The 16,322-nt window shown below is 36.6% G+C and overlaps 1 protein-coding gene across 2 annotated transcripts in view; it reads left to right on the top strand.

Moving 5' to 3' along the window:
* ube4b (ubiquitination factor E4B, UFD2 homolog (S. cerevisiae)) overlaps positions 1 to 16,322 on the top strand; it is a 32,658-nt gene that overhangs the window by 5,772 nt on the left and 10,564 nt on the right. Inside the window, exons 3-17 of one of the 2 annotated variants that reach the window (XM_073823264.1) lie at positions 2,310 to 2,445; positions 2,755 to 2,842; positions 3,311 to 3,455; positions 3,542 to 3,767; positions 8,754 to 8,895; positions 10,562 to 10,662; positions 11,194 to 11,308; positions 12,320 to 12,403; positions 12,613 to 12,669; positions 12,754 to 12,870; positions 12,980 to 13,078; positions 14,643 to 14,756; positions 15,288 to 15,486; positions 15,571 to 15,709; positions 16,282 to 16,322. The exon at positions 16,282 to 16,322 is cut by the window's right edge and continues 59 nt beyond it. In XM_073823264.1, the coding sequence (XP_073679365.1) occupies positions 2,310 to 2,445; positions 2,755 to 2,842; positions 3,311 to 3,455; positions 3,542 to 3,767; positions 8,754 to 8,895; positions 10,562 to 10,662; positions 11,194 to 11,308; positions 12,320 to 12,403; positions 12,613 to 12,669; positions 12,754 to 12,870; positions 12,980 to 13,078; positions 14,643 to 14,756; positions 15,288 to 15,486; positions 15,571 to 15,709; positions 16,282 to 16,322 (1,803 nt within the window). Of the gene's footprint in view, positions 1 to 2,309; positions 2,446 to 2,754; positions 2,843 to 3,310; positions 3,456 to 3,541; positions 3,768 to 5,545; positions 5,932 to 6,035; positions 6,147 to 8,753; positions 8,896 to 10,561; positions 10,663 to 11,193; positions 11,309 to 12,319; positions 12,404 to 12,612; positions 12,670 to 12,753; positions 12,871 to 12,979; positions 13,079 to 14,642; positions 14,757 to 15,287; positions 15,487 to 15,570; positions 15,710 to 16,281 lie in introns of those variants that run through there. The other variant, XM_073823265.1, reaches the window with a different exon arrangement.

The raw sequence follows: 16,322 nt of genomic DNA, 5'->3' as shown, positions 1-16,322 counted from the left end.
TGTACTCACCCCCTTGTCATCCAAGATGTTCATGTCTTTCTCTCTTCAGTCGTAAAAAGAACATTTCAGGATTTTTTTCTCCATATAGTGGACTTCTATGGTGCCCCGAGTTTAAACTTCCAAAATGCAGTTTAAACGCGGCTTCAAACGATCCCAAATGCAGTTGTAAACGATCCCAGTTCAGGAAGAAGGGTCTTATCTAGCAAAACAGAACTTTTTTCAGTTCGAGACAGGGTATGTTGAAAAACTCTTTATCTTATTAACTCTTTATCTCTTCATTAGGGATGCACCGAAATGAAAATTCTTGGCCGAAACCGAAAAAGAGGAAACCAAGGCCGAAAACCAAAACACCGAAAGAATTATGGCAATTATTAGTACCATTGAATTTATGGCTATGACCGTGTACTAATCTTACTAAAATCAAGGCATTGCAATTTCATAAATTAATATTAAAGTTTCAAAGAATAAATCAATTATATTAGTTTAAACAATTATTATCAATCAAATATTATATTACTTAAATAACATATATTTTACAGCCTTTGTTTAAATTGTTAACATTTTTATAACACATTATCTTGTGGATCCATCAGTTCACATTCATAACTCTGTGTTTCTCTTCCAGCAGGAGACGCTATCAGAAAGGTACACAAAGCAGTGCAGCAAATGAGTTTGAAACGTGCAGCGCTCATTTTTATTCAATGAATAGCCTCTTGAAGTTTCATCGCAATTCTTGTCTTTAAGTCCCCACATTTAAGACCACCTGAAATCATAATTAAGACTTTCTTAACCCCTAATAACACTGCAGTTATCAATGAAAATTAAGAGCTTTATTTAAGTCTTTCAAAAAACAATACGTTTCTTTTAATTTTTTTCCCACCATGTTCAGGGCACAAGAAAAATATTAGGGGATTAAATTAATATCAGCATATAAAGTATAATCGCCTCTTATTGTCTCTGAGAGAAAGCACATCAGATGCTGAAAGCACTGTCAGTTTTTACTTTCGCTTTAACATATTTTTAACGTATATTATAGTTTTCATGTTGAGAAAACATCTTTAAAATATTGTGACGTAACACCAAACCCTGGACCCTGGACCACAAACCAGTCTTTAAGTCGCTGGGGTATATTTGTAGCAATAGCCAAAAATACATAGTATGGGTCAAAATTATTGATTTTTCTTTTATGTCAAAAATCATTAGGAAATTAAGTAAAGATCATGTTCCATGAAGATTTTTTGTAAAATTCCTACTGTAAACTTATCCAAATGTAATTTTTGATTAGTAATATGCATTGTTAAGAACTTAATTTGGACAACTTTAAAGGTGATTTTCTCAGTATTTTGATTTTTTGCACCCTTAGATTTCAGATTTTCAAATAGATGTATCTCGGCCAAATATTGTCCTATAATAACAAACCATATATCAATAGAAAGCTTATTTATTGAGCTTTCATATGATGTATAAATCTCAGTTTTGTAAAATTTAATCTTATGACTGGTTTTGTGGTCCTGGGTCACATATAAGTTGTAATTAAAAATAAATAAATAAATAAACAATCGTTTTGCTAGATAAGACCCTTTTTCCTCAGCTGGGATCGTTTACAACCACATTTGGGATTGTTTGAAGTTGCATTTAAACTGCATTTTGTAAGTTTAAACTCGCACCATAGATGTCCTCTATATGGAGAAAATTCCTGAAATGTTTTCCTCGAAAAACATTATTTCTTTACGACTGAACAAAGAAAGACATGAACAGGTGAAAAACCCAATTGCATGTTTTTTCAGATAAAATTTGCAATTGTGATTTCAAATTTGATAAATGATACTTTTTTTTTTTTGATGAAATATCCAATTGTACTTTTAAAATCCAGGTTTGCTGTGCTTGATTTAGGGCTGCACAATTTGGCCAAAATACGGTGATTATATATCAATTTTACAAATATTACTATTATTATTATTACCAAATAAAACAAAAGATCCTAAGATCCTGCTTTAAAAAATTGCTAATGTAGATTTTTTTTTCTCTGACTCTATGCTTGTTTTCTTGGTAAAAGAGGTCCTGTTTGTAAACCTTGGAAGATATTGTGAGATTTAGAGAGCCGTTTTCACTGGAAGAAACAGAATGTTTGATTGTTCAAAATTAATGTTCTTTAGTTAAACTTTAACTATGTGGTTTGTTTTCCAGCCATGAAAGTTTTAGAAAGTTTTTCTTGAGCTCGATTGCAGCTTAGCCAATTTTTTCCATGACACAATCAGCAGGTTCGTACTCAAACACAGTGTTTCCTTTTGTGCTTTCCATTACCATAGGGGTTGCTTACCGCAGCCAGAGCAGCGAGGGGGTCAGCTCGCTCTCCAGCTCTCCATCTAACAGCCTGGAGACGCAGTCCCAATCCCTGTCCCGCTCCCAGAGCATGGACATTGACACAGCCTCCTGCGAGAAGAGGTGAGAGACAGCCGTGAACCTTTGTCCTCTCTCAACTCTTAATCAAAGATAGAGCATGACATAAGAGGTCAAACTGAGATTGTGCTGGAGATGAAGTATTGTATCTCACCCGCTGAAGGCCACTCTCTCTACTGTTAGAGTGCAAATCCTTTTGTACTTCAGCCACATATCCCCTTAAGTGCATATAAAAATAAATGCATACAGTTGGAAGTTTATATAATTACTATAACCCTCTCGATCATTAGCTATGTACTTTTTGTATCTCCTATTGTTCAATTTATAACATGCGGTGCTCTTTGTTGTCTTCAGCATGTCCCAAGTAGATGTGGACTCAGGAATTGAGAATATGGAGGTGGAAGACAGTGATCGCAGAGAGAAAAGGAACCTGGCTGAAAAGGTAACCAGATGCACCAATTAAAAGACAGTTACTTTTATTTTATGGCTGATAACTAATAAGTGGCACATTAAAATGTTATACTATTATCTAATTTAAAAAAAGGAAAATGGATATTCATTTCGAGATTTGCTAAAAAAAATGTGATTTAGTGTTTTAGTGTTTTTAAAGGAATAGTTCACCCAAAATTGAAAGCTCACCGTCATGTCATTCCAAACCCATTCATCTTCAGAACACAAATTAAGCTGTTTTTGATGAAATCTTAGAGCTTTCTGTCCCTGCTTAGATAGCAATGCAACTGACAGGTTCAATGTCCAGAAATGTCTTAAAGACATCGGTAAAATAGTCCATGTGACATCAGTGGTTCAACCGTAATTTTATGAAGTTACAAAAAAATTTTTTTTGTTGCACAAAAGTGAAAACCAATAATCTAAAGTATTTGTAAGTGACATGCTGAATTCATAACTGCAGGATTCGTCATCCAGCTCTGACGTCTCTGAAGAGCAGGCTTTGCACCTCATCTGTAAGATCTTGCGCGTGTCCTGGAAGGAACAGGACCGTGATGTCATCTTCCTCCCCTCACTTGCTGCTGAATTCCAGAAGAACCCTAGGGATGGTATGGACAAAAAGCAACAAAGGGTGGAAGACAGACAATTCAACGTTTTTTCTGTAATTGAATTACACTGTGCTTTCTTCTTCTAGTTTACTCTGACTTCAAAGACCTGATCGGACAGATTTTAATGGAGGCTCTCATGATGTCCACCCGTTCGCGTGACTGTAACCCATTCGCCAGCTTGACCGCCACATCTCAGCCAATTACTGCTGCCAGATCCCCGGACCGTCACCTGACTCTCGTCCCACCCTCCAGCCAGAGCGGCAGTCCCATGATGCCCTGCGCTGGTTCATTCGGTGCCAGCTCTCTTTCCAGGCAAGTGTGATAGCTGACAACCTCTTCTTCTCACCTACATTGGCGACCAAATAAATTGACTAATTAAGATTAAGTTTTTGAAAGAAGTCTCTTATTCTCACCAAGGCTGCATGTATTTGAATGTATTATTTGAAAACAGAAATATTGTTAAGTAATATTTTAATATTGTCATGTGATTTTATTTCTAGGATTTTCAACAGTCATTATTCCAATCTTAAAAAAGATATTTCACATGAAAGATGTTTACATATAGTCCACAAGAGCAAATAATAGTTGAATAAATAAAAATGCCTGTTCAAAAGCTTACATTCACTTGATATTTTAAACTGTGTTGTTACCTGAATGATCCACAACTGTGTTTTTGTTAAGTGATAGTTGAGTCCCTTGTTTGTCCTGAACAGTTAACCTGCATACTGTTCTTCAGAAAAATCTTCAGGTCCCACAATTTTTTTTTTCAGCATTTGTGTGTTTGAACCCTTTCCAACAATGATTGTATCATTTTGAGATTTATCTTTTCACACTGAGGACAACTGAGGGGCTTTGCAAGAGCCAGGGGTGAAAACCTTTGAACAGGTCTAAGATGTGTACGTTTCTTATTTTGCCGTAATATCATTATTTTTTGCATTTAGTAATGACCTTTGGAAGATACAGAAGATATAAGAAGATGTTTTCCAGAAGACAAAATAAGTTAAATTTACCCTGATCTTAAAATTCAAAAAGTCCCCACCCCCAGCCCCAATGCATTGTGTTTCCTTCTGAAGCATCAGTGAGCGTTTGAACCTTCTGTAATAGTTGCATATGAGTCTCTCAGTTGTCCTCAAAATCATACAGTCATTGTTGGAAAGGGTTCAAATACCTAAATATGCTGAAAAACCAAAGAATTTGTGGGACCTAAAGGACTTCTCTCTAGAACAGCGGGCAGTTTAACTGTTCAGGACAAGGGACTCATGAACAACCATCACTAAACATTTTTTTTCTTTTATGTGGAATCTTATTCAGGGCTGCGTTTCCCAAAAGCATCGTAAGCTTAAGCTGATCGTAGCTCCATTGGTTTCAATGGGTCTACGATGTACTTAAGCTTACGATGCTTTTGGGAAACGCAGCCCAGGTCAGTACTAAAAAAAATGACATGCATTTTGTATGATCTCTCTTATTTTGATAAAATAATTAACATTTTGCAGATTCTGCAAGGATTTATACATAGATGAATTATTTTACAACATAAATGTCTGTACTGTCACTTTTAATTGATTTAACGCATCCTTGCCAAGTATTAGTATTCATTTTTCTTATGAATTGTGGTCTATTCAAATTTCAATAATTTTTTTCAATAAAACCAGGAAAAACAGTTTTCAAAAATGATAAAAATAAGAAATGTTTCTTGAGCACCATATTCTGCATATTAGAATGATTCTCGAAGGATCATGTGACACAGATCACTAAATTAATGAATGCTGAAATTCAGCTTTGTATCACAGGAATAAATTACATTTTAAAATTTATTTAAAACCGTTTTAAATTGTAACACTTTTTCACAATATTAATATATCAATGTTTTTTTTTAACACACACACACACACACATGCAGCCTTGGTGAGCAGATGAGATTTCTTTCAAAAACATTGAAATAATAATAATAATAATTTCAACCTTTTGGCCGCCAGTGCACACATCCACCTACATTCCTTTGTCTCACATTCTTGATTTCTCTTTGAATTTCCTCCACCTTCTATGTTTCCACCTTCATTTTCATCAATGTCTTTGTTGTTTTCAGTCTTTATGGTTGTAGCCCAAACCCACTCGCTCTGAGCTCTGCCAGAATGAGTGCTCCATCTGTCCCACTGGCTTCTTCAGCCACCCTCCCGGTTCCCCCAAGTCCTCCTGTCTCTCGCCCTCCCACCAGCCTTCCACCTCCCTCTCCATCCGCCCCTCTGCCCATTTCCCAGCGATACAGGCCCTACTCCCTTAGCTCGTCCATCCCCATAAGCCCAAGCCCCAGATCTACTCCATCTGGTATGCTTGCATCCCCTACAACATCAGGTATACCCTCCAGCCCTTCCCCCAGACACCATAGCACCCACACCTCCATGCCTTTCCCAATCCTCCCCGGCTCCCCCAGCACTATGGCCAGAAGGACAGCGCTAGCCGCCCAGATGCCATCTAGGTACCTTTTTTCACCCTGTTAGATGTGAAGTTGCATCTTTGTAGTCTTTGTGTTTTTATTCAGTCTATATGTCTGCTTTTATTTACACACCGCGGCCACACCAGCCCTTTCTCCCTCCTCTTCTTCGCCCTGTCTGACTTGCCTCAGGACAGCAGTGATGAAGAGCTGGAGGAAGAGGAAGAGGAGGATTTTTCAGGGGTTCAGTTTGGGTCCAGGTATCAGTGCCAACGTGTGTTGCATGCTTCAGCGTGCTGCCTGGCCACTAACAACAGCCCGCTGTGCCCAATATTGGCACCGCAACGGGCAAAAAGAATGACACCAAATAGTGCAGTTTGATCATGTGATAGTTGATCTCATCAAATTCAGCTTTTCTGTGGACAGAGCTTTGCTGTCAGCTCAAATAGTGTTCATTGCACAAGGGTTTTTAAGACCCATTCAGCTCGAAGCAGAAATGTGAGCCAGCAGACCTTTAAACTCCCACACAGGCCGTGTGCTGGATAACAGTGGTGGAGGACTGATTGTCTGGAGATCGGATAATGCTAGCTGACTGTGTAACAGAACTAATGAGAGCCAGAAGCCTGCTGTGGAGTGTTGTCTCACCCTAGAGTTCACTAATGCATGCTGTCTTATGACCAAAGACCTGCAGGGGGAACGCAAGTATTAGAGGCCTGCTTTTGTTGTCCTTATGTCTTTCATTTTGCCGTCATTTACACATGGCATTAACATCTGTTTCATGGATCGAGTGGCAAATGGTTGAAGCTAAATACAGGTGTAAACTGATTCCAAAACAGTTTTAGTTCCAGTTGCACAAAACAAATCACAGTCGTAGTTAGTTAGAAATGCATGTAACCATATCATATTTGTATGGTTCATGTGGAAACCTTAAAATATGAGTGAATTTTTAGTTATTTTTCTCAAGCCAGGCAAAATCATAAAATGTACAGTGGTGGCCAAAATTAATAGAACACTAGTATTTTCACCAGCCAAAAATGGTTTTAAAGGTTGTATCAGCGATTTCTAGCCTGAAACATAAAGTGTCAAATTCAGCTGACCTTTCATCACGATCCGCTCGCTGCCTGCCCCATAAATTGTCTGTGAAAAAAACGCGTCTCTCTGGTCAGCCTAGGGTCCGAGATATGCCAAAAAAACAATCGGCACTACCAACCTTTCCACAGATAAACAAACAGTGTTCCAACCAATCAGCGTCAGGGGGTTGGTGTTGTGGACTTTCGCTCCGCCTCCCTCACATCCCTGCACCAGTAGGAAAGTCCACAACACCAAACCCCTGACGCTGATTGGTTGGAACACTGTTTGTTTATCTGTGGAATAGTTGATAGCGCCAATTGTTTTTTTTTTTGGCATATCTCGGACCCTAGGCTGACCAGAGAGACGCGTTTTTTTCACAGACAATTTATGGGGCAGGCAGCGAGCGGATCGTGAAGAAAGGTCAGCTGAAATTGACACTTTATGTTTTAGGCTAGAAATCGCTGATACAACATTTAAGCCAATTATATCAGTTTACATTTCCAATCATTTATTTAATCAATCCAGTGAGATTTTTGTTTGCACAAAGAGTCTGACAACAGCCAGTTTGTCTGGAATGACATGAAGAAACAGAACAAACTGAGCGTGACTAAATCCAGAAGAACTGTGGCAATGTTTCCAAGATGCTTTAAGAACCCTACCTGCAAAGCTACAGTACTGTTAAGTTTGTAGGCACTTAAAAATGCTGTAAAATGAGGATGCTGTCTAAAATGTCATAAATAGAATTTTTTTATTAATTAACTTCTATTAACTAAATTTAATCAACATTTGGTGTGTCCATCCATTTGCGTTTAAAGCAGCTTTTTAGTTTTTCAGGTAGCTTTGCAGGTAGGTCTCTTGAAGCATCTTGGAGACATTGTCTCAGTTTGTTCTGTTTCTTCTTGTCATTCCAGACAGACTGGATGATGATGAGATCAGATCTCTGTGTGAAAATTAATATTTGGAAATGTAAACTGATATTTCCTACTGGCACACTACAGCAAAGGATAGAAACTGACTTAAAATAACTTTTTAGCTGGTGAATACTAGTGTTCTAATAATTTTGTCCACCACTGTAATTTCTGAACTAAACTACTATTGGGAAGTCTATAATATGTTTTGATAAAGTCTTGTATGCTCATCCAGGTTGCATTTATTTAATCAAAAATATAGTCAAAAGTATTATTGTAAGTCATTGTAATTTAAAATAATGCTTATTTACTTGGATGTTTTAAAATGTAGTTTTATTCTGTGATGGCAAAGCTGAATTTTCAGCATTATTACTCCAGTCTTCTGTAGGGCTGGGTAAAAATATTGATTTTAATCGATTTACGTATTTTACAAAACGATATTCAAGGATCAATCAGTCTAACCTGTTTTCAGATAATGAATAGAACATTGTAGCACCTCCCTTTCAATAAATAGCTTTATTACTTTTGAAATGAAAAAAGTCTAAGATTTCAAATTCTGTCTATTTTATTACAACATTAAAACAACAAATGCTTTGCGATGTTTTATGTGAAGTGACAGATCGCTGTAGTGCCTCAGTTCAAGAGAAGCACACCAATACCAGTTACTGTGGCTAGAAATGGAGATTAACCTAATTATTTTTAAAGCTTGGTGGCTTTTGAAAAAGGGAAACATTTTATTTTCCAAAATCATCTTCTTGGTGGCTAAAGCGATGTGGTTTTGGTTATTTACTCAGTTTGAGTTTTTCCCCAGAAGGTTCATCTACACACTACAACCTTCTTTATTAGAGGAAATATTTCTATCTCATAACTCTCTCTTTTTCTCTCTAGCCTGGGTGCATCAGGAGGGGGGATGGCTGGTGACTCAGGTAGTGACCGTTTTACCATAGAGTCCTGTAAAGAGACGGAGATGCTCAACTACCTCATCGAGCGTTTTGACAGTGTGGGAATGGAAGAAAGGAAGGCCCCAAAGGTAGCTGCTGATAATCATTATGGACACATGTCTACAGTATTAATTCTGAACTCACAGAATATAATTATATTCAAGTATAGCAAGTGTTACAGGAAAAGACATTTGTCAGTAGATCAGAATAGAGATGGAGGTGTTGAGCAGGTGAAAGTGAAAGACAAAACATGTCTTGTCAAGCCTAGGGTAATTCCCTCTTTGGCATGAGTCTTTCATGTTGTCTTTCATTTATCACCCTGTCTACACTAGACATGAGTGTCACAAGTAATTTGCGCCTATTATACTCAGTTAAGGTACCAGCAGTAGTTTGTTGCAGCATGTTGCTTCACAAAGTGCCTGTTTTAGTTTCTAACGCTGTTTCTTAAAGTTACTTAAAGGGATAGTTCACACAAAAAAATGTAAAAAAAAAAAAAAAAAAAAATCTCATGGTTTACTCACCCTCAAGCCACCCAAGGTGTTTGAGTTATAATATAAAATGAGTTGCTAGAAGTTAAAATAAAAACTGTCTGGGCTGTTTCAAGCTTTATAATGGCAGTGAATGGGTATTGAGATTTCAAAGTCCAATTAAGTGTATCCATCTATCATAAAAAGTGCTCCATATGGCTCCTTGGGGTTAATAAAGGCCTTTTGAAGTAAATTGATTCATTTTTATAAGAAATACATCCTCATTTAAGACTTTATAAACCGTAACCTCTAGCTTTTACTAACTTGTGCACGTTCACGAGAGTGGCATTTCAGCAGATGATGTAGGCATAGTTTAAGTTTTGTTTGCAAAAGTCTTGTTTACATCAAAATACTATTGAAATTATTGGACTTTAATATCTTACTGCCATTATAAAGCTAGGAAGAGCCAGGACCTTTTTTTAATGGATTAGTTCACTTCCAGAACAAAAATTTACAGATAATTTACTCACCGTTTTGCCATCCAAGACGTTCATGTCTTTCTTTCTTCATTCGTAAAGAAATTGTTTCTTGAGGAAAACATGTCAGGTATTATCTCCATATAGTGGACTTCAATGGTGCCCCCAAGTTTGAACTTCCAAAATGCAGTTTAAATGCTGCTTCAAAGGGCTCTAAATGATCCCAGCCGAGGAAGAAAGGTCTTATCTAGCGAAACGATCAGTCATTTTCAAAACAAATTTACAATTTATATACTTTTTAACCTCAAATGCTCATTTTGGAAGTTCAAACTTGGGGGCACCATTGAAGTCCATTATATGGAGAGAAATCCTGAAATGTTTTCCTCAAGAAACTTAATTTCTTATCAACTGAAGAAAGAAAGACATGAACATCTTGGATGACAAGGGGGTGAGTGAATTATCTGTAATTTTTTGTTTTGAAAGTGAACTACTCAAATATAACTCTGTATTTGTCAGAAAGAAAAATCATATATACATAACATCGCTTGAGGGTGAGTAAATCATGGGGTGATTTTTATTTTTGGGTGAACTATCCCTTGAAATTAATTTTATTTGTATTTAATTTAAATAGGGTTATGTCAAAGCCAGATTGTCTGGTGTTTCTGGTCTGTTGTACTATGCAGTTGTGTAAAAATATAAACAATATAACTGTAATTATTCAGCCATTTTACTTTTTGTTGTTTTCAGCTTCAAGCTCACAGTATTTGGTCAATGTTCAGACACAATGTTATTCATATGCTTTTCTTTTTCAGATGTGCAGCCAGCCAGCTGTCAGTCAGCTGCTTAGCAACATTCGTTCCCAGTGCATTTCTCATGCTGCACTAGTGCTTCAAGGTGCCCTCACGCAGCCCAGGTCAGTAACATCAGCCTTTTTCAATGCATTCTAAAGGTTTTTTGAAGATGTTTTTACTTTTTGACCTTTTATAAATCAGTTTAGCTGTCCAAACTTAAGTGCTCACCTTTTCTAAAAAAAAAAAAAAAGAAAAAAAAAAAAAGGTGTCACGGTCTTCATTACATTTTGCAATCCTACACAGTTTGTGCAAGTAAACCGCTGTCTCTTAAAGTAGACAGCATTTCTAATAGCTGCCTGTCTATGCAGAAATTGGCTTCAGGAAGCATCTTCATTCTGTATGTGTTAAGCTTTCTCCTCCAAATTTGTTGCTTGGCTACAGCATTAAACGTCAAATGCTGCTAGTACTAGTGTTGACGAGGCAGACGCACAGTGTGAAAAGAGACCTGCGGGGAAGGAGAGCAGAATCAAGCTCCAGTTCATACCCATAGTGTGAATTTGTTGCATGGCGTGGTCTGATATTTTGAATGCACGTGAGCATAATACATTTTGAATGAGATTGCCACCCCTTTCTCTCTCTTTGCTCTTAAATAGAGCCCCTCTACAGTCCTCCCTGCTGGTTCCCTACATGCTGTGCCGGAACCTTCCATACGGATTCATCCAGGAGTTGGTGCGCATGACTCACCAGGAAGAGGAGGTGTTTAAACAGGTGGGAGTTGCAGCAGATTACCGAGACGGGCTGCATCTTTTTACTTTTGAAGCTCAAGAGGTCTTTGTAATTGATGGCAAACTGGCATCACCAACAGATATTAACTGGTATTCAACAGATTAAGTAGTTCATTTGTTTGTTTTTAGTAAAAATGTCTCGGTATTTAAAAATCGTTATTTATTACACATTAGGTTTTGTGGTTCCATTTTAGACATTGCACATTAGACTAGGAATGTAATTATATTATCAATATCATGATATTACGGTAGCAAAACTGTCTTGCAATTATCGTGGTCACATGATGATATGAAACGATAAGTCTTTTTGGTAAAAAGTGTACTTTTTAAACTTCTTAATCTAACATAAAAGGTCTTTAAAGTTTTGTTTTGGGCCATTATGCTTTGACACAGTATCTGTCAAACGAACTAAAACCTGTTTTCACTGAAGCTGGACTTTTTTTCAAAATAAAAGCTCTACTGCAATTTCCGTCAAAATAAAAACTTAAAAGTGCAGTATAAATTGCTGACAGCTAGCGGTTTAAATGAGTAACGTTACTATGCATACATACATACATACATACATACATTGTACATTTTAAAGTTAAATTATTATATCTAATGCACTTTGAGAGTTTAAAATTAAGAGCTCCAACCCATGTTCTATATTTTGTCATTCAAAAACTAAAACTTTATATTTCTGTGCAATTTTAGCAATTTATATATATATATATATATATATATAAATTGCTAAAATTGCACAGAAATATAAAGTTTTAGTTTTTGAATGACAAAATATAGATACACTGCTGTTCAAAAGTTTCAGTTCAGTAAGAAATAAAACTTTTATTCAGCAAGAATGCTTTAAATTGATCAAAAGTGACAGTGAATACATTTATTTTACAAGATTTCTATCTTAAATAAATGAATTTTCTATTTATCAAAGGTAAAAAGATTCATCTTGGGGAAAAAAGTGGTTACAATTAGTAATAAAAATAAATGTTTTTTCTTTCAGATCTTCGTTCCCATACTTCAAGGGCTCGCTTTAGCTGTAAAAGAATGTTCTTTTGACAGTGACAACTACAAGTTCCCTTTGATGGTAAGAGAGTTTATTGTTTGTGTAAAAGCATAATAAGACTGTATTAGCAGGCATGCTTGGACCAAACAAGCTTCTTAGATTTCTATATGAACACTGTTAGGTATCTCTGATCTTCCAGAGAAGTTTCAAACAGATTGCTCCTCTAAATCTGGGAAAGCCTTTGTAGGCTTTTGTTTTCAGTCTGTAACTCAAATTTAATTGTTTTACAGGCTTTGGCTGAGCTCTGTGAAATCAAGTTTGGGAAGACTCACCCTGTATGCAATTTGGTAGGTTTTGTATGAGCTTTCCAATTCAAGTCAGTCAGGTTATGCAGTTCACTGTTAATATTGTCTGTCTGTGTGTATTTTTAGATCACCTCTCTGCCATTGTGGTGTCCTGACCCTCTCAGTCCCGGGACAGGAAGAGAAATTCAAAGACTGTCCTTCCTTGGAGCGTTCTTCAGTCTGTCTGTGTTTGCTGAGGATGACGTAAGTCATTTCACTCCTTAAACAAATAAAGCTAATACAAGGTGACGCAAAGATGAATGATGACGGGAGGAAAGTGCATTATTTTGATGTTCGTTTTGCTGTTCTATAGACTAAAGTGGGAGACAAGTACTTCTCAGGCCCTGCCATCACTATGGAGAACACCCGTGTGGTCAGCCAGACACTGCAGCATTATCTGGAGTCTGCGAGGGTGAGCGGCCATCATATCACATACTCATATATTTTTAATGAGCTGCTTCAATATTGAGGAAGTATTCTTTTTATAGAGTAGGAGTGCAAGTGGTGGCTCCTTGTCCACTTCAGTGGTCTATTTATATAATTATAAACGTATAATTTCATGTAATTATTTACATTTATAGAGGATTTTGACTATGACTATTGGATAAGAAAAAAAAATGTAGTACAAAAATAAAACAATGCCAATATTACAAAATATAAAGGGTATAAATCACTCGTTATAATAAATCTGCATCTCTCTGCCCCCCCTCGAGCCTATTAAGTTTTAACTGACCCCTAAAGCATGTGGTGAGTTTAATGGGGGGTAATTCCAAGCTTTTGTGTTTGTGCGCTTTCTGCGTCTGAATTAGCAATATAATTGCGTTAATGAGAAGACTTTAAAAAAGTAGGTCAATAACTCGCACACTTGGATAAAACCACTTTGTTACGATGCAAGAAAACATGATTTGTGGCTTTTTAGTGAGTAATCAGCTTGGTGAAATTTAAAGTAAATCCCTGTCTTTGACTAATATTTACCAAGCTTTAATGACTTATGATCATGAAAAAAAAAAAAAAGATAACTCTTAAAAAAAATAGCTAAACATAGGTTCACAAATAAAATGTGTTGTTTAAATTGTTACTGCCTTGAGCTATTATTTTGGAATAAATGTAAAATGCTTGAAAACACTGACTTGATAAGGTTCATACTTGGCTTTAATAAATAGAATATTGATTGTTAATGTAAAAATATATTATATTATTTATCTGATAGTGTAAGTAATGTTTTTTAAGTAAGAAAATGTGACTGGGACATGAGTTTACATTAGATTTTAAAAATAAATGCAGGGTTCCTACGCGGTTTGGAAGCAATTTCTGGGTATGAAAAAGTATGGAAAAAGAAAACAGTGTATGGAAAAATATTTGCATTTTCAGACTTTGACCTTTTTAGTTTTTTATAATAGAAAATAAAAAATTGTATGCAAATAAATAAATAAAAAATCCAAGTGCATGTGAATAGTTTCTTGTGTGAATGCAAAAGTCTGTATTTTTTATTTTAGTGGCTTTGTATATTGTCAGAAAATCAATGAAAACCCTGAAAAAATAAAGATGTTTACAGATGACTATTATACCAAAAAAAAAAAAAAAATGCTGGGTGAGCCATTTTTTGTTAAATATGGTCCAAAAATCTAAGATGTTTAGAAATTTGAGGTTGTAAAAGTATAGAATTTTTAAATTGAAAATGCGTAGGAAATAAATAAATAAATTGAGGACTTCACCCGCTTATTCACGAACACTACCACACATCACTTATATATATATATATGTGTGTGTATATATAGAGTAACATAAATAATACTAAATATTAAATTATTCCAATTGCTCCAAATAATAATAATAATACATTAAAAAAATAAAAACACATAATCAACTTAAATAAACATCTAAAATTAGACAGATCGCAGTGTGCTGGTGAAATGAGAAGAATGTAAAAAAAAAATATTTGTAATTCTGAGTGTGGGCTGACGTTGGTTTTCCAGGGAGATCTGTTTAAAATCCTACACAACATCTTGTTGAATGGAGAGACAAGGGAAGCAGCTCTGAGCTACATGGCAGCTCTGGTGAATCGTAATGTGAAGAAGGCTCAAATGCAGGTATGTCTGTTTAATTATGTGCATCTTTTAAAGGGATAGTTCACCCAAAAATGAAATTTCTGTGATTAATTACTCCCTCTCATGTCACTCCAAACCCGTAAGACCTTTGTTCATCATTGGAACACAAATTAAGATATTTATTGAATCTGCGCACAAAAAGTATTCTCGCAGCTTCATAAAATTACGGTTGAACTACTGATATCACATGGGCTCCTTTAACGATGTCCTTACAATGTTTCCGGACCTTGAATGTGGAAGGCCCCTTGCTGTCTATAGAGGTTCAGAGAAATCTCGGATTTCATCAAAAATATCTTAATATGTTTTCTGAAGATGAACAAAGGTTATACAGGTTTGGAGCGCCATGAGGGTGAGTAATTAATCACAGAATTTTCATTTTTGGATGAAGAAATCTTTTTAAATGTCCATCTTATTGAGGTATTAATGTTGATAATTTCTTAGTGAATCTAAATGTAATGGCAAATTAAAAACACCTCAATGCAAAAACACCTTATTTTCTCCTCCTATCTTCAGACCGATGATAAGCTGGTGTCCACAGACGGCTTCATGATGAACTTCCTGTGGGTGCTGCAGCAGCTCAGTATGAAGATCAAGCTGGAAACAGTGGATCCTCTCTACATCTTCCACCCCAAGTGTCGGCTGAACGTCAGCACGGAAGAGACCCGGCTCAAAGCCACGATGGAGGACCTGAAGAGCTGGCTCACTGAGCTGCGTAAGTGTGGGCTCAAGCAAATCGCTTCAGACGCTCAGTTTGACTTCAGACAAGCCATTTACTGTTCCCTCCGTTCCTCCACAGACGACGACCCGTCCAAGTTCTCAGAGCCCAAGTTCCCCACAGAGTGCTTCTTCTTAACGCTACACGCCCATCATCTGTCCATCCTCCCTTGCTGTCGACGCTACATACGGAGGCTGAGAGCTATCAGGGATCTGAACAGGTGCTTTGCGACTTGCATTTCAGTCGTAGAAACAAACTATTTGTTCCTAAACCATGTTGTGTAATGGTCTGCTTTGAAGGGAAGAGGGTACATAGTGCAACAGAAGTAATGAAGTTTGAAGATTGGCTAGTTAAGGTCTGGAACATCTTAGATTCCTTATGACTTATGTCAGATAGCCTATCATAGATGTCATGCTTTATAAAAAAGCTCTTAATCTTCTTCTGATGAGACGGGCTAATCCTGTCCTGTCCCACTGCCTCTTTGCAGGAGGTTTTTTTTTGCGGTGCCATTGTAGAGCAGCTCTAAAGTCATCTTAGTCCATAATGCCCGAATTATCAGCTCATGTGTTACTGCTGCATAAGTGGCAGTGATTCAAGTCCTTCAGATTCAGATCAAATTGTTTATTGGCCTCATGATGGCTGGCAGATCAGAACCACAGTGACCCCTGCTGTCGACAGCATGTATAACACATAGATGGGCCAATTATATTCTCTGTGGATGTTTCTTTTTTTTTAATTTAAACTGTCAGAAGAGGTAATTTGCACAAGGCTGAATATGTGTGTGTGTTACAGAACTGTGGAGGAGCTGAAGAACAGTGAGAACCAGTGGAAGG

This window comes from Garra rufa, chromosome 18 (genome assembly GCF_049309525.1).
Source record: "Garra rufa chromosome 18, GarRuf1.0, whole genome shotgun sequence".
NCBI classification, from domain to species: domain Eukaryota; kingdom Metazoa; phylum Chordata; class Actinopteri; order Cypriniformes; family Cyprinidae; genus Garra; species Garra rufa.
The sequence above is the reverse complement of the archived record's forward strand: the minus strand, read 5'-3'. Positions and strand labels throughout refer to the sequence as shown.